General features: G+C 44.5%; 1 protein-coding gene across 1 annotated transcript in view; it reads left to right on the top strand.

Annotated features, from left to right (window-relative positions):
* LOC138258915 (fibrinogen-like protein 1) overlaps positions 1 to 27416 on the top strand; it is a 98568-nt gene that overhangs the window by 40390 nt on the left and 30762 nt on the right. Inside the window, exon 2 of the mRNA XM_069206238.1 lies at positions 21908 to 21988. Coding sequence (XP_069062339.1) covers positions 21908 to 21988 — 81 coding nt within the window. The remainder of the gene's footprint in view (positions 1 to 21907; positions 21989 to 27416) is intronic.

Below are 27416 nucleotides of genomic sequence, written 5' to 3'. Positions count from 1 at the left end.
GCCCACCCAGTGCTTGCCATTTTTGGTATTATTGCCACTCTTCTTTCCTTCTCTGAATTATTCAGCACATGCCAGACATCACTTCCTATTCTTTGTGTGGAGAATGGGCCAAGCGCAGATTGATTCATCTTAATTAGTGTCCGTCCGCTGCTCAAGCTGTGATTCAGGTACCATTTCTTTTGCTGAAGCACTTTTTATATGTACATCGTTTTATGTTTTTATATCACTTATCACCGGACTTGCATGCATTTTAGGGCACTTCCTTTGTTTCCAGTACTCCTGCTGCTTTCTTCATTCTGTTTTCCAACACAATTTTGAACATTGTTTATTTATGCCTGCATCTTTTGGCTTGCTCATACAACTAAAAAAAACTATATTGTACAAGGGCTGGATTAAGCCGTTATGATGTATAAATACCATACTGACAACACATTTACACCTTCATGATGCTTGCCAGCCCACACTTATTTTTGTTGCCTTTCAGCCATTCATCCCCACTATGCCTCATACTGTTGCATTGATTTTCAGTTTGGTTCCTTATTTAAGTTACTTACGCCCACAACTATACTATTCTACGCCACTGTCTTCTATGCTACTCCTCTCTATGCCACTCTAGTCTAGGTCGCTGCACTCCAGTCTAAGCCACTCAACACCACGATAGGCCACTCCACTCTATGCCACTCCAGTCTATGCCACGCTACTCTGTCACTCCACCGCTTCCCCGCTCCATGCCATTCCACTCTACACCACTCCATTGTACACCACTCCACACCATGCAACTCTCTGCCACTCTATTCGACACCACTCCATTCCTCTCTATGCCACTCAACACTACTCTATTCTATGCCACTATACTCAACTTAACTCAAGGCTGTTCTACACTTTGCCACTCCACATCACTTCACACCACTCTACACCACTCTACACTACTCCACTATACTCCATTCTACTCTATGCCACTCTAGACCTCTCTGCAGCACTCTACTGTACGCCAGTGCACTCTCTGCCACATCATGCCACTCTACTGTACGACACTCTGCTGCACTCCACTCAGTGTCAATCCATGCCACTCTACTCTACACCACTTCACTCTACTCTACACCAATCCACTCTACACGACTTTACTCTATGCCACTGCACTCTACACCACTATACACAACTCCACTTTACACCACTCTGTGGCACTCTACTTCTCTCCACGCCACTTCTCTAAATGCCACTCTACTCTGTGCCACTCCATGCCACTGTACGCGACTCCACACTATGCCATTCTATGCCTCTCTACACCATTCCCCTCTATGCCACTCCACACATCTCCATTCTACACCAATCCACTCCATTCTATGCCACTCCCCTCTACAGCACTCGATTCCACTATACGCCACTCAGTGCCACCCTAGCGTACACCACTCCACTCCACTCAGTACCACTCCACGCCACTCTGTATTACTCTATGCCACTACACGCCACTATGCAATCCACTCTACTGTACACCACTTTACTCTATACAAATCACCTATTCTCTACGCCACTCTACTTCCCTCCACACCACTCTTCACCACTCCTCTTTACTCCACTTCACTCTCCACACCGCTCCTCTGTACGCCACTCTGTACCAGTGCACTATGCCAGTCTACACCACTCCACTCTATGCAATTCCATTCAATGCCAGAGTAGTGGTGTAGAGTCTACTCTATGCCATTCCACTCTATGCCACACCTTGCTACTCTACACCACTCCACTCTACTATGTGCTACTCTACCCGACTCTATGCCACTCCACACTACGCTCCTCCACACCATTCTATTTCACTCTACTCTACGCCACGCCACTCCACTCTACACTACGCCACTCCACTCTACACCACTCCATTTAATGCCACTCTAACCTATGCCAATCTACTCCATGCCATTAAATGCCACTCCATGCTACTACCCTCCATTCTACAGCACTCTACGCCACTCCACTCTACTGCACTCCACTCTATGCCACACCATGCCACGTCACGCCAACCCACTGGACTCCAATCCAGACAATGCCACCCTACACCATTCTATGGCCCTTCACCCCACTCTACGTCACTCCACTCTATGCTACTCTACTCTACACCACTCCACTGTATGCCAGTCTTCTCTACCCCACTGCATTCTACATCTTGCCACTCCATTGTACACCACTACATTCTATACTACTATAACCTATGCCAAATTACTCCATGCCACTCTACTGTATGCCACTTTACTCCATGCTATGGCACTGTACACCACTCCACTCAAACTCTACCATACTCTATTCTACCCCACACCATGCCACTCCACTCTGCTCCAGTCTATGGCACTGTACTCTTCACCATTCTATGCCACTTCACACCACTCTATGTCACTCTACTCTGTGCTACGCCACTCTACATCACTCCACTGTATGCCACTCTTCTCTACCCCACTGCATTCTACACCTTGCCACTCAATTGTAAACCACTCAGTTCTATACCACCCTAAACTATGCCAAATTACTCCATGGCTCTCTACACCACACCACTCAACTCTACCATACTCTACTCTATGCCACACCATGCCACTCCACTCTGCTCCAGTCTATGGCACTCTACTCTACACCATTCTCTACACCATTCTATGCCCTTTCACCCCACATCTATGTCACGTCACTCCACTCCATGCCACTCTATACCACTCCACTGTACACCACTGTACGCTACTGTGCTCTATGCCTCTCACTCTATGTACTTTACTGTCCACCACTCCACTCTACACCACTCTACTCTATGCTATTCTAGGCCACTCCAGTCTACACCACTCTACTTAAAGCCTCTTTACTCTATTCTGCGCTAATCTAAAGATGGAGTGAGCTGGGCTTCTCCTCCCTGAGGATAGATTTAGGGTTGCTGTGTATACATTTGTAGTTTTTTGGCATGGGACCATCCAGGGTATAACTGTGTGGGCATAAACTGTGTTCAAGCATTAAGGCCTTGTATACTGCAGTTGAATAATTCATGGTACGAGGGCGCCCAGTGTTGTGGGAAACCCAGGGCAGCAAGGCACTTCGAGCTGTAGAGAACCAGGGACTCTGGCTTCCAGGGGAGCATTCCAGGGCAAAAGGGCATCAAAGGCAGAGGAGCATCTGCAGGGTTAGGGGGCAGTCAGTGCACTAGACCATCAGGGACTGGTGCATTAAGAAGAGTGCAACATTTGTCTGGGTGTGAATAGGGCATTTGCAGATGGGATTCACCAGGCCTGGGAGCCTTTGAGGTATAGGCAAGGCCTGACTAAAAGAATCCAGGACAGTATTGGCATCCAGAGCGGCAGCAACTAAGATGGGGAACTCCATAGCTGTACACTTACATGGCACTCACAGCTATGAGGGTTTGGGAGGATAAAGTGAGATATGGAGACCACCAAGGCAGTGGGGTGTACACAAGGCAGTGGTATTCAAGACTCTGGGATCTAGGATTGGGAAAGCTGGGGCAGAGTTGACACTTGCGGCTTCTGGACATACTGGAATAAGGACAGCCGAGGCCTGGGGCCATCCAGCCGATTAGCAATAGGACATTCAGGGGCATATTATAGGCCCCTAGTGCCACCTTGCGCCTGATTAATGTCATTTATTTTGACGTTAATGTGGCTCAATGAGGCCAAAATCCTTGCGCCGTATTTACAGAGTAGCGCAATGCATGCATTGCGCCACTCTGTAGCCTTTTGCACTACATTATGCCTGTGCCAGACATAATGTATGCAAAGGGGGCGTTCCCCCATTAGGGGAGCCGGAAAAATGGCGTAAGGAAATCTACGAGATTTCCTTACACCATTTGTTTACGGCACTTTTAATGCCTGCTCAAGAGCAGGTGTTAAAAGGGGACTTCCATTCCTTATAACGGGGCTCTATGTACTTTGCAGGAGTAGCGCCAATATTTTGGTGCTACTTCTGCTGAGTACATCAATAGCATCATGAAAGATGACGCTATTGCCCCCGATCCTGCACCGTGGTGCGTCGTATTTTAAATATGACGCACACATGGTGGCGGTAGGTGGGTGCTAAGAGGCGCAGCACTCGGTGCAGCACCACTTTCCATAATTCTGCCCCTCAGTTCTTGGGAGCTTGGGGTCACAGAGGGCTAAGGATAGCCATGTTTTTGGGCAGCAAGGCATTCTAAACTGGGTGGGGGAGGCCCATCAAGAACTGTGAAAACATTCAAGTCATATTCAGCAACTGGACATTCAGTGCTGGGGGCAGCAGAGGTTGGATGCCTGCAGAGCCATTCATAGATGGGAGAGCAGTGCACCCATCTATGCAGAGTTGTCTGCAATGCATAATGGGGCTATATAGTAAATGCAATCGAGTTAATAATCAATGGCAAACATAGTTAGACACATTCTATTTAATTATTTTTATCCTATTTTTGCAGTTGTGTATACCGCGAGCAATGCCACAGTAGGCATTAGCGGGTCTAAGGGAGCTTTAGAGAGAAGCAGCTTAGTAAATTACAAGGCATCCAAAGAAAGTACACATAATAAATGAGAGCAACTCCTGAAATTAAGGGGGCAGGGTACTACTAACCAGTAACTGAAAAGATTTAACCCCTAGATAAAAATATCACACAAACACTCCTATATTGTATTCATACCCTTAATACGATATATTCTAAGAACACTGTGAAAATAGGTGTATACACTTCTGAAATTTGTTGTTGAATATTTATTATATGTATAGAAATCATCTATTAATTCATATTTTCAATTATATTACACCAGATAACCACATAAAAACAAATATCACAAAAATCGGAAGACACATTAAAATCAAGCTCATACATTAGCTTTTAAACCAATAAATATCCATTGAATATCACTGTACAATCATGAATTGATTTTTCAAATACAGTCGCTCAGTGTTAATGGAGTATGTCATTATTCTTTGTTGAGGCATTTCGGTTGAAAAAATACTTGAGAACCACTTTCTTCAGGGCTTTTGAATTTATGAACTTCCCAAAACATAGGACCAGATGTAGCAAAGGGTTTTACCCATTCTGTGTCTATGGGAAAATGTGTTCGTACATATGGCCCATAATTTTTTAAGAACATATACTGTGCATGATGAATAAAAAACCTACAACAAATTAAAAAAACATTACCAGCAATACATTTAAAAATGCAGTTCTTCTTTTCAAATACAACACACTTGATTCATTAATACATTCTGCATGAATGTAATTAAAAAGCCCAAAAACCACAGCTCGTAGTCATTATCACACAATCGTGTTCACATATTTCTAAAATACATCCATTATCAATAAAGAACAACATCCAACATAACCATAATACATTACACATCTTAAACAACACCATTATACTTTAGTTTGATCTTTTTATCTTTTGATTAAAATTACTTCACATTTATTCAACAGTTCACACATCCCATCGAATCCCGGAAGGAATGAAAAAAATGGACCAGGTGTCCTTTTTATATCAGGAGTCTCACCGTCATGTCCTATGCAAATTTGACAGTTTAATTAGAACATATTGTGTTCAACTTTTAATAAGACTCCATATAACGCACTACTCCCACACCTTTATATTGGTTTCTCACCTTGCAATATAAAAAGATATATATATCCCACGTGTGAATGCTTACTAACCAGTACATTGCCACTTGCTTCTAATAATGTTTGTTTGGTCTCTGCTGTGCCACGAACGTAAAAAAAAGATGCTTGTCACATAGACTACTATTAATTACCAACTGCACTCTCCCTCACCTGTTTCTCACTGATGAATCTCCCGACCATAAACAGTGATGAAGAACGGGTGACAGTCAACATATAACGTTTCTGTAACTCACTGCTCATTAGACACAGAGAGAGTACACCCGCATCCTCACATCCTATCTAGCCTAGCTGTTTAAATACAGACACTGAACTGCTAAAGTTAAATGTTTATTTATACAATGGCATGTATTATGAAAGAGCTACCTGAAAATCCCAGATTACTGTGTGTTTAATTGTAAATAATGTTGCCCGTCTTTGTTACCCGTTGTCAAATAATCAATGATGACCTGAAATTAGTCCATTTTACCTTCAGGCAGAACTATGCCTCATGAGGTCAATGCATAAAACAAATTCCTCTACCAATTAACATTGCTTATCACAATGCAAATTAAAAAGCCTAGGGATACAATAACATTATTGGTTAGAAATTGTAAAATCCAACAGGAAAGGACTTCCATCCCATAATGGCCAAAATCTGTGTCTCCAAAACATATTTATGTTGTCTAATCTGAATCCAGATCACAGGACAAAACAAAACAGAAAGTAAACAGGGCACCTTAATATATGTGGCGATAAATAGGGCAAAACTAATGAAAGTGCTAATTATTGTATCAGAACAGGTTGCAATGATTGATGATATAAAGGATTTTAGATGTATAACAGTGAATTTCTGGTGTGTTTTTCACTGAGGGGTTCTGAGTGACTATAAATAGACAACAAGAGCAAATCTCAAGTTGTCTATGATGTCTCTTAGAACCCGAAGGTGAAACACATCCCCATATTTCAATTTATACCCATCTATACATTTTGTATTAAATACGGCCCCCCAAAAATGTGTGCCTCTGCTTTCAACTGCTATGCCGGGCCAGAGGAATAATAGGGAAGCTATACATAATACAACCTCTCCTCCCTGTCTCAAACATAAAATAAATACCTGGCCTCCTGCCACCCACTCCAATCATTTTCTGCACCTTCCCTTCCTTCTATTACAGAAGTTGTCCTCCTTTCTTACCAGCCAACCTCTCAAATGTTCTGTCAGAAGAAAGGTTATAGAGAAACTGACCACTCTAGGTGGTGCTGCTTGGTTCCCCTATGTTAGACCTTGCTTCTGCTTACTATCGGGTTGTACATGACCCTCAATCCAGGCATTACACTTATTTCATTTTGCCCATTGGATGTTTCCAGGTTTATAGGATGCAGTTTGGGCTAGCTTCTGTAGCATTAGTATTTCAGCGAATAATTGCTCAAGGAGTTTGAAGTTAATTTATTTTATGTCATTAGTTAATTTAAAACCACATATGTTCAAGGATGTCATAGGAGTCTCTATTTTCCATGATAATTTTTGTAATTTATGCCACGGATAGAGTGTAATGACGAAAGCTAGATCAAGGTTTGCCTATTTTTGAAGACAAGGGGGTTGTACTAAAAAAAGGCAAGTGTGAGTGCTTGAGAAATTGTGTAGAATATCTAGGGCATGTTGTTTCTAAATATGGTATTGAAACTCACCTTGCTCTTGTTAAGGCCACATTGAATGTCTGTTGTCCCACTGATAAAAGTGGACTCAAAACTTTGGCAGGCATGTGTGAGTTTTATTCTTGGTTCATTTAGGATTAAGCCACCCATGCTAAACCATGCCACAACTTACTTAAGAATAAGCACCTTTCATGTGGGACCAGAGTTGTCAGGGAGCTTTTGAGTGGATTGAGTCTACGTTAATTAGCACTCAAGCTTTCAAACCATTTGATCTCATTGTACAGTGGTGTATCACTGAAGATGCAACCAAAGTGGGTCTTGGTGCAGTTTTGATGCAGAAGAAATTAAAAGATGAATTTTCTACTGGATTCGCTTCACAGGTTTTGAAGGATGCAGAGTTACACTTCTCAATATTAGAGGAAGATTGTTTGATTTGTTGGTAGGCCATTTAAATGTGTCATTGTTATATATGGGTAACAAGCTTTGTCCTTCAAACTGACAAAAAGCCATTGGTTCTTATATTGAGAGGAGAGAGAGTGAAGAACCTTATGGTGTATGAACTGTTGTTAAGTTACAGAGTTACTTCAGTACCAGTTTGATATAGTTTATATTCCTGGGGGTAGGAGTGCCCAAACAGTTTCCTAATAAAGATTGCAGGAGGAAAGTGAGTTTTTGGAACAGGATATTGATGATGATCTTCAGAATTGTTTTGTTACAGCGATTTATGAACAGTTAATTAGTGCATGTTCTGAGCAGGAATGGTGTGAGGCGATGAAATGTTGAAACAAAAATGGTTGCCTTAAAGAAACGAATGCTTGTGAAGATGTGCAATCCTATGTTAGAATAGCTGAGAAATTGACTGTGGAGGATGGTTTGGTCATACATGATGACAGATTCCTGCTGCCTTGACAACTGAAGTTGAAGCTGATGCGAGTCACTTGGGTAGTACTCTCACCAAGCACAGAGTACACACAGCATACTGGCAGCCATGGTGGACAAAGATATTGACCAATTAGTCCAAAGTTCTGTTATTTGTGCAAGCTATGGGAAGAACTACATACAAGACTGTGTGAGAAGGTGGGAATCGATCTGGTTGGCCCGTTCAATGATTTATTTGCTCAGTCCCGGTCTATACTGGTATTAATTTATTAGTACAGCATCTGGCCTGAGTTAATTTTAATTCTAAACCTAACTTGAAGATTGCAGTGGTTTTTCTGAGGAATATCTTTGTACTTGAAGGATTCCCCAAGATTCTGGCATCTGATAATGGGGTACAGTTTGTGAGTAGGGAAGTTAAATTATTTCTTGACTCTGATGGTGGTTGACACCTTAAACGTTCCCTGTATTATCCATAGACATATGGTTTAGGTGAGTATATGAACAGTCTTTGGGGACTAGATCTAATGGGGGGAGGGTATAAAACAGATGTCTTGTCCTAATGCTGTAAGAACCATGTTACGGTTTTATTGCACCAAGCCACATTCTTCCAATAAGGTCACTTTTTTGAACTTCTGAAAGGTCTCAAACCAGTGACTACATGGCTTGCAAGGTGGGGCAAGCGAGGCCATTGTTCAACGTGGCAGGATTTTGAAGATGGGAACATTGAAGGTGGCGGATGTGGTTTGTTTAAAGAACCAACGTCGTGAGGAAATGTGGAAACAAGTTTGGCAAACCAGTTGTGGTGGACAGAGTATGTGGCAATGCTGTAAGAGTGGATGGTCGGCATTGTTGGAATGTGGCGAGAGGAGTCAGACTGGAGTGGCAAGAGTTTCATAATAAAGATGATCAAGAAGATACTGCTCCAAACTCAGGTGTGCCGGCTCATTCATATTCCTAAAATTCTGGTGTCTGGTGACTATTCAAGTTCACATGTCAAATTTCTACCTCTTAGATATAGATAAATGTGTAATCATAGTTGTTAACAGTGATCTGGTTTCTAATACCTTAGGAGTTGTTTCTATATATATAGAATAAATGTGTAACTGTAGTCGTTAACAGTGATCTGGTTTCTAATACCTTAGGAGTTGTTTCTATCTATATATATAAATAAATGTGTAACTGTAGTCGTTAACAGTGATCTGGTTTCTAATATCTTAGGAGATGTTTATATATATATATATATATATATATATATATATATATATATATATATATATAGGTATATATATATATATGCATATATATATATATATATATATATATATTCTTATTGATGTTATTTTTTGTTAGTTGTTTTCTTTTTGTTTATTTAAACAAGAAAAGCATGCAGTATTCTATATGTGGTGGCTACTATGGGTTTTGATACCAGGGGTTTGGAATGTTGAGGTAAAGTTCCATGGAATGCTCATCACATTTGTTTGAGTTGAAATGCCTGTTGACTGTGTTCATTGAGATGATGTGGTTGAGTTAGGGACTGCTATCTATAGATTAGGCTTGTCTTTGACTTAGCTGTGAAGATACAACATTATAGCATTGGCTATTGTCTGTTGTCGAGTGCCAGAACTAATGGTCTTGAGACCACTGAACTATACCAGATCAGATGCTTATACTAACAAGCATTTAGCAAAGTGGACAGGTCTGGCTTTAATGAACCAAGAAATGTAAAGAAATGCATTTATGCACAAATGTTGTTTATCATAATAAATGCTGTGCTACTGGTTTTGACACAGCTGGTAAAAAGTAGCAAACAGTACTATTTTGTGTGTGGAGTATATATAGGATAAAAAAGAACTGAATCTGAAAAACAGCATAGTTGATTTTATTTTCAGATTTAGAATAATCCCTTGTGCATTCCCTAGAAGTTGGAATGATGCATTACCATAGAATAGCATTAGGTGAGAGAGGAATACTTCACTGGGTGGAACCAAAAACCAACACCCACTCTATGCATATTTTAAAGAGTTTGTAAGGTTCAGGAAAAGGTAACGTTAAGGTGAAGTAAGGGTATTTGTTTAGGGTTCAGGGATGGATAGAGTTTTTAATGTTCAGGGAAGGGTAGCTTTAAGGGGTAGGAAGCGGGGTTTAGAGTTGAGGGAAGGGTAGGATTAAGGGGGAAGTAAGGATTTTAAGTGTCCAGGGATGTGTAGTGTTAAAGGGTTGCAATGGGCCTTTAGGGTTTAAGAAACAGCAGTAATGGTAGTTAGGGTTTCAGGGTTCAACTATGAGTAGCAGTGAGGGATAGTAAGGAGTTTGGAGGGTTCCGCGAAGGGAAGTATGAAGGGGTTTTTAGAGCTCAGGGTAGGGTAGCATTAATAGGTTGTAAGCTTTATGAGGGTTCGGGGAAGGGTAGCTTTAAGGAGTAGAAAGGAGTTTTTCTAGTTTAGGGAGGGGTAGTTTTAAAGAGTAGTAAGGAGTCTATAGGATTCAGAGAAGGATAGAATGAATGAATAGTAAGGGGTTTGTTAGGGCGTAAGGAAGGGTTGCACTAAGGTGTAGTTAGAAATTGTTAAGGTTCATGGATGGGTAGCCTTAATGGACAGTTAAGGGATAGTAGGGTTCAAGAAACAGTAGCATTTAGGAGGTTTTTGGGTGCAGGAAAAGGTAGAAATAAGGGAGTATTAAGGGTTGTTTAAGGTTTCAGAGAAGGCATTGCGAGGTCATTTGGAATTCTTAGAGTGCAGGCAAGGACAGTGTTAACGGATAGTAAGGGATTTTTAGGGTTCAGAGATGGATATATTTGAGGGGTGGTAAGGTGTTTTTAGAGTTCAGGGATGGGTAGCATAAAGGGGTAGTAAAGGTTTTTAGGGTTTACTGAAGGGTAACGTTAAGGGGTAGTAGGTGTTTGTTAAAGTTTAGGAATGGGTAATGTTTGGAGGTGATAAGGTGTTTGGGGTTTATGGAAGAGTAATGTTAAATGGTAGTAAGTAGTTTTTAGGGTTCAGGAAAGGGTAGCGTTATGGCGTAATATGGGTTGTTTAGGGTTCAAGAAAGGTAGCATTAAGGAGTGGTCAGGGTTTGCAGGGTTCAAAGATGGATAGCATTAAGGGGTTTGTAGAGTTAAAATAAAGGTAGTGTTAAAGGGGTTTCTGGGGTTATGGGATGGGTAGCTTTACTAGGTAGTAAAGTTTTTCACGGTTCAGGGCAGGGTAGCCTTAAAAAGTAGTAAGGAGCTTTACTGTTCAGGGATGAGCAGTGTTAAGGAGTAGTAAGAGGTGTTTACGTTTCATGGAAGGGTAGCCATAAGTGGTAGTTAAGGTTTTTTAGGGTTTAGGGATGGGAAGCATTATCAGGTTTTTAGGGTTCAGGGAAGGATAGTGTTGGAAGGATAGTGTTAAGGGGTAGTAAGGGTTTTTTAGAGTTCAAGGATATGTAGCTTTAAGGGGTAGTAAGTTTTAGACTTGTCAGCATTAGCATGGTCTTTCCCTGACCTTTTGCCTTCCTTCTCCACTTTTTCTTACCTCAATTTTGCTGGTATATGCTGCACACTTTACCACTGCTAACCAGGGCTAAAGTGCTTGTGCTCTCTCCTCTACACATAGTAATATTGGCATAGGTCTGATTGGAATATTTAATTTACCTATAGGTCCCCAGTAAAGTGGCACTTTACCCAGGGCTTGTACATTAAATGCCTCTGGTAGGTCTGCAGCACTGATTGTGCCACCCATTTAAGTAGCCCTTTAAACATGTCTCAGGCCTGCCATTGCAGAGCTTGTGTGTGCAGTAACAATCTGCCAGATATACCTGGCAAAATAAATGTTTTGCCAGACTCAGACCTTCCTTTTTAATACACATATGTCACCCCTAGAGAAGGCCCTGGCTAGCTTAGAGGGCAGGATGCAATGTATTTAAAAAGTAGAATGTGTACTTTTACATTTTACATGTTCTGGTAGTGAAAAACTCTTAAATGTGTTTTTCACTACTGCAAGGCCTATCTCTCCAATAGGATAACATTGGAGTTGCCTTATTACAATTTTAAAGTGTAATTTCCAAATAGCAAGAGGTAATTGATATGTTTGGTGTCTCTGGAATCCTAATTTAAAATCCTAATTTATGGTAATGTCGGATTTTAAATTACAATTCTGAAAATGCCATTTTTTGAAAGTTGGCATTTTCCTGCCTCAGCGATTCGGTGCCTGCAGCCTGTCTCTGGTCACATGACTGGGTGTAGTTAGCAGTCCTCTCAGACGGCCACACACAATGGGAGCTTAGGTGTGATTAGATGGGCCATCACTGGCAGGATGGGAGGGAGGAGCTAGACTCAGCCTTACTTACACCTGAATAGGATGTGTCCTGTCTACGCAAAGAGGGCCTAACAACCCTGCATTGTCACTCAAGCCAGCTTGGAGACAGGGCATGGGAGGCAGGAAATTCCTAGCACTTCAGAGCCACTGTATAGGAGCTTACAGGGCACCAGTGTAAAAAGATTGACTTCAAACACCACCACTTGAGTATAATTGGATACTTTGCCATGAAGAAGGACTGCTGTGCTGCTGAAGGACTGCCACTCTGCTGGACTGCACTCTGCTAGACCCCTGCTTTGCTGTGCTGACCTGCTGCCTTCTGCCCTCTTGCCTGGGTGAGAAGGACAAGACCTGCATCTCTTAAACCCAGAACCCAGAATGACCCCAGGGACTAGTTGGCTGGCCTCCTTATCGGAAGCCTCAGGAACATAACAGGTTTCCGACAATAGTGCATCTGCATTTGGACTCTGCCATCTGTGAGTCTGCCCTGCCAAGTGGTGCCACCCTAGCCCTGGACCATTGGAAGTGGGCCCAAGATGCTCTGCCAGTCCGTGTTTCCAGCAGAACCAACGCATCTCTTCTGCGCAGTGCAAACCCAAGCAGAACCTCTGCATCACCACCGATGCATAGACTGGACCCATCGGAAAGACTTGCATTGTTGCCGCAACCAAAGGGGCTCATTTAAGAGCCCCTAGCGCCATCGTAACGACACATTAGTGTCATTTTTTTATACCAATTTGGCGTTAGATGGTCAAAAACGCTGTGTCATATTTACAAAGTGGCACAATGCATGCCACTTGTGGGGTTAACTTTGTAACCCTTTGCGCTACATTATGCCTGCGTCAGGCATAATGTATGCAAAGGGGGTGTTACCCCATTAGGGGGGGCTGAAAAAATGGCACAAGGAAATTTCCTTGCGCCATTCTTTTTCTGCACTTTTCTGCACTTTTAATGCCTGCTTAGAGCAGGTGTTAAAAGGGGGCAAGCCATTGAATACAATGGGCCCCTATGTACTCTGACACTATTTTAAATACGGTGCGCACATAGTGGCGGTAGGGTTTCGGTCAGGGGCGCAAGGAAAGTGGCGCTAAACTGGTTGCAGCGCCACTTTTCCTAAATCAGCCCCAAAGATGTACTGCACCAACATGTGGGCGGACCCAAAGTCCCTCTCTGTAGTACTTCTGAAAGCTCTTATTTAGGTTTTGATCACATAAGGTCTGGCGACTGCGGCACTATCGATCCAGACCTAATAAAAACGTAGCCAGCCCCGAATAATACCTTGTGAGATATCTGACTTTGTGCTGTCATGTGGTGCACTAGTGGGTAATCAGGGAAAGTGAAGCGTTTGCATACCGCTATTCAACAAGCACTATCCAGTTGTTGTCACAACTATAATCAGCTGCTGAAAAGAGTGAAAAGAAGTAGCCAGAAAATTAAAACTTGTACTAGACCACTGTAGTCCACTCACCCTCTCTGAACCTAAGACCGCACCAGCCTGCCCCAGTTGAGGACTGTCCCGTTTGAGCACTGTCCCATTTGAGTCCTTTCAGATCTAAAGTTTTCACTGGAATGGCCCATTCTAAAGGCGCCAGTTGAGTAGCCGATTCGACAACCCCTTTAGTCTGTCTGTTCTTTTCTGAATTTAAGATTAGAGTAGTTTAGGCGTATCTATTAGTTGTTTCTGTAAGTGTAGTGGCACTAGTCGGATTGGCATTTGGCACCCGAGTTATGTTTGCATTTCAGGACCCAAACGGGTGTTGGGGCAGTGGATTCTGCTTGCTTGCATCAGGGCCCCTGCCGTCCTTGCTGCACCGGTTTTCAGTGGAGGCTCATTCTGAGATAGAGGAAAGGCCACCTGGCAAAAGAAACGGCTCTGGAGCAATTTCTTCCTCCTAGAAAGCACCCTCTTTGTTTCCTTTTAATAAACTAAAATATGGATCAGGCCATAGCCATCAAGCAGCATCACTGAGTGTAGAAAGAGTGCAGAAGACAGATGGGCAGTCACAAACACAGCAAAGCTGATCTCAATAACTTTTATGCACAACCAATGGTCGTGAAAGGCATAAACAAACCTTCAAAATCAACAAATCATAAATAGCAATTTCATTAACTTTAGAGGGGCCTTTAACATGAATGCGGGCTCCTGGGGGAGGAACACACCAAGAGTAGCTTGAGCTATGGAGAGCTCTAGGCATCCCAGCCATCAGGTGGACAATATAAGGAAGTTGAGGTAAAAACAAAAGTCTGGTCCATCAAGGGTTAGTTTCAGCAACAGATCCAGTAGGATTAACAGAGGCAGAAAGCTCCTCAGTCACTGGTGAAGAGGCACATGTAATGCTTGATTTTGCCCTCTTTCTAGTAAGGGCATTTGGCCATGGATCGCTTGTTCCATAGAGGATAATATTTGAACTCGGAGGGGGAGGCGGTGGGGTTGATCGTGCCAAAGACCAATGGCAGCTTAGTTAGACGTGGGCTCCCACGCACATGTAAGGGAAGACTTTTGAAAATGAAGTATTTTCAAACGTCCCCTTGGTAATGATGCCAGTTGTGAAAATCTAGTGTATTCCTGAGTAAGATACTCAGGGGGTGCAATAGTTTCCTATCTTGATCATTATTGGCCGATGACTAATTCCAGCACTCCACTCCAATTTTCATTACTCACTGACAACATATAGATGAGTGTTACCAGCAATGAAAATACAGACATGTTAGACATTGTCACTAAAAGTGTGGTTATTTGGACAGCTTTAAACACAGGTATTTAGCTTGTTTCTAAGTACACAATGTTGACAGATATAGAAAGTGAAGCATAGGGAGACAAGGTCTAGAATTGCTGCTAGGCAGTCTTGTAATCAGTGGTGGCTGCCACTGAACAGGGTGGCGGGGCGGAAGGAGTTAAAAAAAAAGAAGAAAATAAAAAAAAAACACCTTCTCCTTTGGGAGACCCCTTTGTCTCTCCTCCGTCCTCGTCCTCTTCCTGGCAGCACACAGCCTCCAGACTCTCCTCAGCCAATCACGGCATTGCTGTTACCACCATGACAGCAGCGTTGTGACTGGTGTGAGCGGCCTAGTTCGGTGCTCACACAGGGAGTGGGACCCTGTGCCCTTTCTCCTCCCACCATGCAATACAGCCAGGTGGAGAAATGCAAAGTGAGCATGTCTGTTTGGCCGGCCAAACAGACATGCGCACTTATGGTGCACATACCCCTCCTCCTTCAGTTCCCGCACTTATGGTGCACATACCCCTCCTCCTTCAGTTCCGCCCTAACCTGGCTCGCAATGAAAAATAAAATGATAATAGCATTTCGTTAATACCGTTTTATTTTTCCTTTTACTTAATGCAGTGGGGCAACGCTCCTCCACCTTAGCGGACGAGCCCCCGCTGCTTGTAATACTCTCAGGACGAGCACTACACACCCAGTTAGATCTCCTCGGCTTCAAGGGTATAATTAATGTCATACTCACTTCAGAGAAAAGAAGAACTGACAAGGGTTTTCTCACTCTTATCTAAGGCAAGACAGGCACATCCAGATTCAGTGTTATGAGTCAGACAACCCTGCCAGAGAAACTCTTGGCTGCAAGGATATTTTACATATGCAAGGTGCTCACCCGATTCCCAGAAACAGTAGACACACACAGTTGTTGGTATTTAACAACTGTAGATTGTTTATCATGTACTATCAGCAATCTTACATATCTGAATGATGGTAATAATTACAGTCATCTCAGCAGTCATTACATATAATAAAATGAATATTAGAAGAAAAAAAAAACATTTTACATCACACATCCCCACTTCCACTAATGGATTAGACTAATCTCTACTCAATATCTCTGTATACATGCTATCTGCCTCAAGTTTATTGTATGGGGTGAGCTGTTAGTAATCTCCCTAGCTAATGTATGCCAAGCCATGTAACTGCCTTCACATAGCTCAGAAAGCTGTCAGGCCTGCAGTTGGATAGGTGTCTGTCCCTCCTAATCCCCAGTTCTCCTAATACTTTCCTTCAAATGATTTTCTATGGAGAGGGAAGGGGAAAGCTTCTGTGCAGCCTCTTGTTTCCATGTGATCAGTGCATCTGTCAGCCACATACTCGAGAGGCGAGCAAAGGTAACCAGTTTTGCTTCCCTGCTTGTGCTGTGCATGGACAGATAGCTTTGCAGTGCCAAATACTAGATACAGGCCTGTGCTTGGAAGATTTCTTTCAATATGGCGATTTTGCAAATACGTGTCAGTATTACCATTCAGAAGATTGGTTTTCTAGGCCCAAAGCCTTTCACTCTCACACACACACACACACCACACACACACACACACACACACACCACACACACACACACACATACACACACACACACACACACACACACCACACACCACACACACCACACACACACACACACCACACACACACACACACACCACACACACACACACATACACACACACACACACCACACACACACACACACACACACACCACACACACACACACACATACACCACACACACACACACACACACACACCACACACACACACACACACACACACACACCACACACACACACACACACATACACACACACACACTGTAAAGAGTCAAGACCCATCATTTACATACAATCAGTCCTCACATGCACGTAACATGTATGTACCAATAGGAACGTCCTGCCGCACATGAGAGCTGGACTCTAGCATGGGCTCTGGGATGCTCATGGATGTATGTAAGGGTCTGCTGGTGGGTCTGAAATGTTCCCTGCTGAGCTGTAGGCTCGGGCAGACTCCCGATACAACTCTGGGTTGGGTTCAGGCTGGAAAGATCTTTGCTCTCAGGATGCTGTGGGCACAGTCTCCTTGGAGTTTGCTCTCTGAAGTCTGTTGATTGGGCCAGGGCTTGGATTTAAATGGGGCTGAGCTGGGCAGCCTGCTAACCCTTGCTATACCATGGCTGTTTTCTGTTCTGGATTGTGGACTAGAGTGGGCTCTGGTCTGGCATCAGATTGGCTATTGGTTAGACTGGGAATTATGTAGGAATTGCTTTCAAGCTGGACTGTGGAAATGGCAACACGACTAGATGTGTTTAATATCACTGCAAAAACATGCAAGCCAAAGGCAGGCAAGACACCCAGGCTGAGTGCCTGCAGAGACCTGCTTAGAATAGTAAGGTGCTAGCTTAGCCTTTCACCCTTCCAAGGAGACACAGTATGCACCACTGAGATGTGTAATCCCATCTATTATTTGAGCTCTTAGAGACTATTTAATTTTTGGTGTATGCTAAATAGACTTTAATATACATTATAACAACAACAACCAGTCAAAATGTTCATCGATAAAGTACAAAAAAATGGGAGGTAGTTTTTCTACCACAACCAACATATGTTAATTACCCCATACAAGACTTTTACAGCACGTGTATGCCAAATTCTGCTTCATGCACAAGTCCAGCATTGACTTTTATTCATTTGAATTATACAGGCATCATACGTGTTGGGTGACTAATAGAGCACGGGGGTACCTAACAGTTCTGAACTGGGTATACTTTTTCTGCACTGCCAACTTGAGACCATCTACGAAGAGGCCACTAAGCATTTCAGAAGCACAGGTTTCTCAGGAATACTCTGTGGCTTGCCAGCCCCTGCTCCCAGAATGGCTTGTCACCAGTAACATTAGTGGAGGCATTTGCTCCCTTTGGCCATGCCAGTATATGGTGCCCTTTGTTTGCCCATGGCTTAAGGTCACATACTTCCCAAACCTATACCTCAATGTGTTCATTAAAGGTAATCCTGACTTGTTTGTCCATTTATTATTATGTAAAAATCCCTTTCCCCACCAAAACTATTTCTTGTTTACGAACAAACTGTGCTTGTCTGTGTGTTTTAGGCGCCTGGATACCCTAACGTGTGGCAGGCAGCGCTCTACAGATCCATCTTACATTACATTGTGAGTGGCTCCGGATTTTCCGCCTCTGTACTAACTATGTTAATTAAGTCGCTGCTGTTTGACCTAGTATTCAGGGGTCTTGAGGAATGGAACCTGTACTTGGACCCAGTATCCAGGGATCTTGAGGTGTGAAACCTGTACTTGGACCTAGCACTCACGATCTTGAGGCGTGGAGCCTGTACTTGGGCCTAGTATTCAGGGGTCTTGAGGTATGGAACCTGTACTTGGGCCTAGTACTCACGATCTTGAGGCGTGAAACCTGTACTTGGACCTAGTACTCAGGGATCTTGAGGCGTGGAGCCTGTACTTGGGCCTAGTATCCAGGTGTCTTGATGCGTGGAACCTGTAGTTGGGCCTAGTATCCAGGGGTCTTGAGGCATGGAACCTGTACTTGGGCCTAGTATTCAGGGATCTTGAGACGTGGAACCTGTACTTGGGCCTAGTATCCAGGGGTCTCGAGGCATGGAACCTGTACTTGGGTATAGTATCCAGGGATCCTTTGGCACCTGTAGTTGGGCCTAGTATTCAGGGGTCTCGAGGTGTGGAACCTGTACTTGGGCCTAGTATCTAGTGGTCTCGAGGTGTGGAACCTTTACTTGGGTCTAGTATCCAGGGGTCTGGAGGCATGGAACCTGTACTTGGGCCTAGTATCGAGGGGCCTAGTACCCTGAGGTCTTGAGGCTTGGAACCTGTACTTGGGCCTTGTATCCAGGGATCTTGAGACGTGGAACCTGTACTTGGGCCTTGTATCCGGGGGTCTCGAGGCATGAAACCTGTACTTGGGTATAGTATCCAGGGGTCTTATGGAACCTGTACGTGGGCCTAGTATCCAGGAGTCCTGAGGCATGGAGCCTGTACTTTGGCCTAGTATCCAGGGATCTTGAGGCGTGGAACCTGTATTTGGGCCTAGTATCCAGGGGTCTTGAGGTGTGGAACCTGTACTTGGTCCTAGGATCTAGGGGTCTCGAGGTGTGGAACCTTTACTTGGGGCTAGTATCGAGGGGCCTAGTACCCTGAGGTCTTGAGGCTTGGATCCTGTACTTGGGGCTAGTATCCACGATCTTGAGGCGTGGAGCCTGTACTTGGGCCTAGTATTCAGGGGTCTTGAGGTATGGAACCTGTACTTGGACTTAGTACTCACGATCTTGAGGAGTGAAACCTGTACTTGGACCTAGTACTCAGGGATCTTGAGACGTGGAGCCTGTACTTGGGCCTAGTATCCAGGTGTCTTGATCCGTGGAACCTGTAGTTGGGCCTAGTATCCAGGGGTCTTGAGGCATGGAACCTGTTCTTGGGCCTAGTATTCAGGGATCTTGAGACGTGGAACCTGTACTTGGGCCTAGTATCCAGCGGTCTCGAGGCATGGAACCTTTACTTGGGTCTAGTATCCAGGGGTCTGGAGGCATGGAACCTGTACTTGGGCCTAGTATCGAGGAGCCTGTACTTTGGCCTAGTATCCAGGGATCTTGAGGCGTGGAACCTGTATTTGGGCCTAGTATCCAGGGGTCTCGAGGTGTGGAACCTGTACTTGGGCCTAGGATCTAGGGGTCTCGAGGTGTGGAACCTTTACTTGGGGCTAGTATCAAGGGGCCTAGTACCCTGAGGTCTTGAGGCTTGGAACCTGTACCTGGGCCTAGTATCGAGGGGCCTAGTACCCTGGGGTCTTGAGGCTTGGAACCTGTACTTGGGCCTAGTATCGAGGGGCCTAGTATCCAGGGGTCTTGAGGCATGGAACCTGTACTTGGGCCTTGTATCCAGGGATCTTGAGACGTGGAACCTGTACTTGGGCCTAGTATCCAGGGGTCTCGAGGCATGGAACCTGTACTTGGGTATAGTATCCAGGGGTCTTATGGAACCTGTACGTGGGCCTAGTATCCAGGAGTCCTGAGGCATGGAGCCTGTACTTTGGCCTAGTATCCAGGGATCTTGAGGCGTAGAACCTGCATTTAGGCCTAGTATCCAGGGGTCTTGAGGTGTGGAACCTGTACTTGGGCCTAGGATCTTGGGGTCTCGAGGTGTGGAACCTGTACTTGGGCCTAGTATCGAGGGGCCTAGCACCCTGAGGTCTTGAGGCTTGGAACCTGTACTTGGGCCTAGTATCGAGGGGCCTAGTATCCACGGGTCTTGAGGTATGGAACCTGTACTTGGGCCTTGTATCCAGGGGTCTTATGGAACCTGTATGTGGGCCTAGTATCCAGGAGTCCTGAAGCATGGAGCCTGTACTTTGGTCTAGTATCCAGGGATCTTGAGGTGTGGAACCTGTATTTAGGCCTAGTATCCAGGGGTCTTGAGGTGGGGAACCTGTACTTGGGCCTAGGATCTAGGGGTCACGAGGTGTGGAACCTTTACTTGGGGCTAGTATCGAGGGGCCTAGTACCCTGAGGTCTTGAGGCTTGGAACCTGTACTTGGGGCTAGTATCCAGGTGTCTCGAGGTGTGGAACCTGTACTTAGGCCAGGGATCTAGGGGTCTCGAGGTGTGGAATCTTTACTTGGGGCTAGTATCGAGGGGCCTAGTACCCTGAGGTCTTGAGGCTTGGAACCTGTACTTGGGCCTAGTACCCTGAGGTCTTGAGGCTTGAAACCTGTACTTGGGCCTAGTATAGAGGGGCCTAGTGACCAGAGGTCTTGAGGCTTGGAAGCTGTACTTGGGCCTAGTATCCAGGGGTCTTTAGTCAAGGAACCTGTACTTGCACAAAGTATATTTCTGATGAGCAGCACAAATAAAAAGAAGAGACGGTTGAAAAGAAGATGCAGGACAAAAGATAAAAGGAGCTGCAGACGAATATATGTGAACCTTGAGTTTATTTGTTAAAACGATTTAACGATGAGACAACTCTCAGGTCCCTGAGCAAGCTCTTCCAGGCCTTAGATTTAAGAAAAGAGAAGCAACCAACTGCCTGCCTTGAATCCTAGATTGTCATGTGGAAAGGAAAGAAGAGATTCCCCTCACCTCTAAGAGTGCGATAGGGGTCTAGAATTTATTTTCATTCTTTTTAGTGTTTCTTAAGGTTTAATGTATATTTCATTATTTGGCATCAGGAGGGCTCGAATTAGCTCAAAATAAGCAATACATATAAAGTTTTCTGAACATGAGGTCACAACATGTTTTTTACAGGAACCCGAAAATCTTGAAAATAGCGCCAAACAGCTGGTGGCCCCACTAGGCTGGTATTACACACCACCAAATAGTTCGGAACTAGCAGCTACAGGTGTCTGTGACAAGGGAAGAGGACAGCAAGTGATGAGAACTAAAGCTAAATAAATATTTCACACTTTAGGACATTTGTGAAGTTCTAACTTTGTAATCAGGGTGACTGTGGTTGAAATGTCTGCAACTTATTCCTGAAATTGAGATGTGATTGTGTGATGGGTTTTGTTCAGATGTCTTTGAACATGGCCTGTCCGCTGCCCTCCACCTCTGGGGACTATTATCTTAAATGTCTCCACTAGCTGGCAGGTATTGCTGGGGGATGATTTTATGTATGCGGACGGTTCGTTCATTCATTCATTCATTCATGTGAGTTTTTCTTTCAGAGAGCAGACGCTTCAAGACGCTGGAGACCAAGGAAGAGCTACAGCTTGGACTGAAGGGGGTCCGGCCTGTGGGGACACCAGGTAAGCTTCCAGAAGAACCCCGCCACACACAGCCCTCACCATCACTCGCCTTTACTAGCTGCAAGAGAAAGGCATCGCATAGATGTGATGCTGTCAGTGAGGTGACGCCACTATACATTTGACATGTTTTACTATGACGTCATGCCACTTGAATGCACAAGTAATCTGTTCCCGCTAGCACCAGCCAGAGGGTGGTGCTATCTGAGGACTTTTAAAGATGGAAATACACGTGTACAGCATCCATTTTAGGACATCCTCATTCCTCACTCCTCATCCCTACTTCTCAACCCTGCTTCTCATCCATCATCCCTACTTCTCATCCATCATACATCATCCCTACTTCTCATCCATCCTCCCTGCTTCTCTTCCATCATCCCTACTTCTCATCCATCATCCCTACTTCTCATCCATCATGTATCATTTCCCAAACCAGCAGAACTGAAAGAATGCAGCTCTCTCTCATAACTCTGATTGGCTGTTCCTAACCAATCAGTGTGAAGGTGTGTTTCACAAAACTGAAAATGTGTCGGTATGACTGAGGGATGAGGAATGAGGAGTAGGGATGATGGATGAGGAGTGGGGATGATGGCTGAGGCATGAGAAGTAGGAATGATGAAAGATGGATGAGAAGTACGGATGAGAAGCAGGGATGAGAAGTAGGGATGATGGAAGAGAAGTAGGGATGAGAAGCAGGGATGAGGAGTAGGGATGATGGATGAGAAGTAGGGATGATGGATGAGAAGTAGGGATGATGTATGATGAATGAGAAGTAGGGATGATGTATGATGCATGAGAAGCAGGGATGAGGGATGAGGAGTAGGGATGATGGATGAGAAGCAGGGATGATGGAAGAGAAGCAGGGATGATGGATGAGAAGTAGGGGTGATGGATGAGAAGTAGGGATGATGGATGAGGAGTAGGGATGATATATGATGGATGAGAAGTAGGGATGATGGTTGAGAAGTAGGGATGATGGAAGAGAAGTAAGGATGATGGAAGAGAAGCAGGGATGATGGATGAGAAGTACGGATGATGGATAAGAAGCAGGGATGAGACGCAGGGATGAGAAGTAGGGATGATGGAAGAGAAGTAGGGATGATGGATGAGAAGTAGGGATAATATATGATGGATGAGAAGTAGGGATGAGGGATGAGAAGTAGGGATGATGGAAGAGAAGTAGGGATGAGGAGTGAGGAATGAGGATGTCCTAAAATGGATGCTATACACGTGGAAACAACGAACCAGCAAGTTAGTCCTCATTTATAATTACACTTGTGGGATTGGCATGTCGAGAAGACGTGGTGACACATTTACAGACCCATGGCGTTCTAGCTGAAAGGCCAAGTGGTCTTATATTTTAGTCCTTACATAGCACTTACTACCTTTGTGTGGAGTACTGAAGTGCTTGCCTGCACAGGGAATATGGAGCGCTGTGTACGTTCGACATAGGTGTGAACGTTTCTCATCACAAATCTGTCCAGGAGTTTTACAGACTTTGCACTACTTATTTTATAAAAGATGGCAGAATTTAGAAAAAATAAAGACAATTTTAGCTGAACGTGGTTTTTAGCGAGCAAATTCGGTCGCACAAAACTTTTGCAAGAACCTTCTCACACAAAACCGTGCTTTTTGCATTGAAAACATCTGCATGCAAAGTTATGTGAACTTCATAAACTTAATGAAATGCGGAGTTTCACCCACCTCTAGTTTTGAACTGTGGGGAACCATTTTACTGGTGAGGTTTTGGTGAGCAGGGGAGTGAAGGGGTTACTTTCAACAGCAGCAAGACACTGGTGGCAGTCTTGGCCAGGCATGACCACCAGAGGTATGATACAGCAGCCTGATCTGCCATTAAGGTTTATGGAACTGCTTTCTGAGATGATGGAGTGCCTCAACACATTTGCATATTCACTCACCCACTGGCTCAGGGCAAGAAAAGCCAGCTCCAGGGAGGAACATTTGTCACATAACAATAACAGGCATCAGTACATTAGTGTAATTCTCACTGGTGACTCAAAGAAAGAGCTCTCTGAACTCCAAAGAGTACACAACTGTGTGGCTCAGCTCATCTTCTGTGTGTGGCACGTGGACCACAGCAAACCAACTCTTAGCTGTCCACCCACAAGGAGTGAATGCGTTGAAGACGCCACGCCTCATTTACAGGCCTTCAAGAGCCATGCCTCAAAACATTTATTTAGCATCTTATATAATTTTAAACTTTCCAGACATCTGAGGCCAGGTGCATAAAACAAAATCGCCGCCCATTCACACAGATTCATAATGCTTAGGGGCAGTTCCTTTCTTGTACACTGCTCTTCTCTTTGGAACACCTTTTTTGATTACCTGAGACCGGAAGGAGACTTCCTCGAACTCTGTAAGTGATTAAAGGTCAGCCTCCTTAGATTGGTCGATCACCATGTGATGTGCCTACCATAATGTCTGAGTCATCCTCCTGGCACACAGGCATACCAAAAGCTTCCCTCTAAAATGCATTGATGCCCTGTTAGGTGCCTAAGACTAGGTAACATCTCCAGTTAACATGTCTTGTATACTACAATTACTTCCTCTCTTCACCAGGACTTTGGACCTGATATAAACTTTGGCAGATAGGTTATGCTGCAAGGAAAGTGTCAGATATCACATATGACTTATCACAAGAGAATCACATCCTGTGGCTCTCTTAATAAGGTGGACTGAAAATCCTTTGCTTTTATGACAGAGTAACCCATCCAGCAAATTTTAACTCAGCCCCTTTATCACTGCGAAACCTTTAGTCAGGGGATTTTGCAATTTAGATCCATCTGACCTGCCTGGACCTACCTGATAATCTGGTTTACGCTGGTTTACATCTACGCTTGGCACTTTCTCATATTGAGCCAGTTCTACAACATTTCAACTGGCAATCCTGGAACTGTAAAAGCCAGATAATACTGCTGAAACATCTGGCCTCCTTAAAATACCACCTCACCCTGCAGGGTGCTTTGAGGAAGCTTGCAGTGGTGTATATGCTTTACAAAAACAATAAAATACATATCTCAAAGAGTGGACGCAGTGAAGGTCTGGTAAGTGTCCTTTCTGAATGCACGTTGAATGGGCGACTACTTCCAAAAGCTACATGCGCTGTAAAACATATGTGAAAAGTGCTGGTGTCTCCTTGAAAGGGTCCGAGATAGGAGGAAAAAACTAAGAAGGAAGACCTCCTTGGCAATCTGATAATGCTTGATTGAAGATGGAGATTTATGTTGCAGTAGATAAACCAGGCACCAAACCATCCAACATCAGCAAGAGAAAAGAGCAAGTCAAAAGAATCCATAAAATAAATCGAAAGGGAATCAAGCTTCAAAAAGCAAAAAACAAGGTTAAAGTAGAGAACAATGGGGCAATTAGCATGACGAAAAATACAGCACAAATGCAGCATAACACATCTTCCTCTCGTGGTTCCCCTCTTTATATATGATTCAAACAGGAACCAACATCAAAAGAAAGACTTGTGTTTCATCTTGCTTTAGGAACCTCCGATAGCGTCCTCAGGGCATCCTTCCATCTTAGGAAGGGAAGTTCCTAACCTTGATCTATGAACCTCATGCTTCATAATCCTGACATTAGCTGAACAAGTTAAGAAGATGAAGATTGATCTCCTTCGTCTGCAGCTCCACTGATGCCTTCACCAACTACTGGCTCCAGATGACTGCAGAAATCATGGCTTTGTGACTGAAATCACAGAACCATCAGTGCAGTTCAGACCACAAAGGTGCCCAGGTAATAGCTGTGTGCATCGTCCAGCAACATGCGACTGAGTGCACAGTGTCCGCGCAGTCCTCCTCTGACTGCAGGCTGCCTGTAGTAAGCCGGGAAGGAGCACAATGGTCTCTGTGCATTCATTCAAATCACTCATTTGGAACATTTTGATGTCAGATACATTCTCCCAATAATTAACAAAAAAAAGAACTCCCTGTCCGCAAGAAAGACATCTTTTGCATTTCTTACAGATGTAATTATGAACATACGACGATAGGTGAAGGGGTGCAATGCAACTAAGCTGTGATAAAATGATGGGGAAATACACTGTAACAATTAATTCAAAAACACATTTGGACCATTACTCAGATCTTGACTGGATGTGTAAAATTAATTCTGGGATAAGTGTGTTATATTTACAACCTCACATAAAAATACAATACACTTATCACAGTCTAAACTAACAGTGCCAACGTTTCAACCCAAATTTATTTATTAATTTCAACTGTGACTTCATCAGGACAGGGTAAACGGATGCACCTTTAGCATGGATGAAAATAATGCTGCCCAAACTGCAGAAGAAAGGGGAAAAACACAATCATGGGATGGGGGACTGAAATGGTGGCTATGGCAGGTAAAAACTTGTACCAAACTTGCCTTACCAGATTATGTGCCTCATTCTGAGGCCGGCGGGCGGTGGTCGCCGCCCGCCTGGCGGGTACCGCCATATGGCCGCTCCGCGGTCGAGAGACCGCGGAGGCCATTCTGGCTTTCCCGCTGGGCTGGTGGGCGACCGCCAGAAGGCCGCCCGCCAGCCCAGCGGGAAACCCCTTCCCACGAGGAAGCCGGCTACGAATGGAGCCGGAGGAGTGGGAAGGGTGCGACGGGTGCAGTAGCACCCGTCGCAAATTTCAGTGTCTGCTAAGCAGACACTGAAATTCAAAGTGGGGCCCTCTTACGGGGGCCCCTGCAGTGCCCATGCCATTGGCATGGGCACTGCAGGGGCCCCCAGGGGCCCCACGACACCCCTCACCGCCATCCTGTTCCTGGCGCTCGGAACCGCCAGGAACAGGATGGCGGTGAGGGGGTCGGGATCCCCCATGGCGGCGCAGCAAGCTGCGCCGCCATTGGGGATTCCTCAGGGCAGCGGAAAACCGGCGGGACACCGCCGGTTTTCCTGTTCTGACCACGGCCATACCGCCGCGGTCAGAATGCCCTGCGGAGCACCGCCAGCCTGTTGGCGGTGCTCCCGCCGACCCCGGCCCCGGCGGTCCTTGACCGCCGGGGTCGGAATGACCCCCTATGTATGTTGCTGGATCAATCTTCGTGCCTAGAAAAATAATGCAGAAAGAGTATAACCTTTATTAGGTTGTAGTATTACACAAAATGAGAATTGCAGCATTCAAATCCTTTGTAAAAAAAAAATGGTTGGTCTTACTCAATATAGGCGTTCTAATGGGTAATTATATCCCACACCAATTTCTGAAAAATACAGAGTTTTGTGCAACTATGGCCTTATTTCCAGAAGAAACAATTATGATGCACGCTTAGTCTTGAAGCAAGTGAAGTGAGAATTGCTTCTGCATGTGCTTGTGTCCATAAGTCAGCAACAGCAAACTGCTGCATAACCGTGCATGCTCGCGGGGACGCGGCAAGGCAGTGGATACCGCAAACAGAGGCCTTCCCAAAT

This window comes from Pleurodeles waltl, chromosome 9 (assembly GCF_031143425.1).
Source record: "Pleurodeles waltl isolate 20211129_DDA chromosome 9, aPleWal1.hap1.20221129, whole genome shotgun sequence".
NCBI lineage: Eukaryota > Metazoa > Chordata > Amphibia > Caudata > Salamandridae > Pleurodeles > Pleurodeles waltl.
This window is presented reverse-complemented; position numbering and strand designations above follow the sequence as displayed.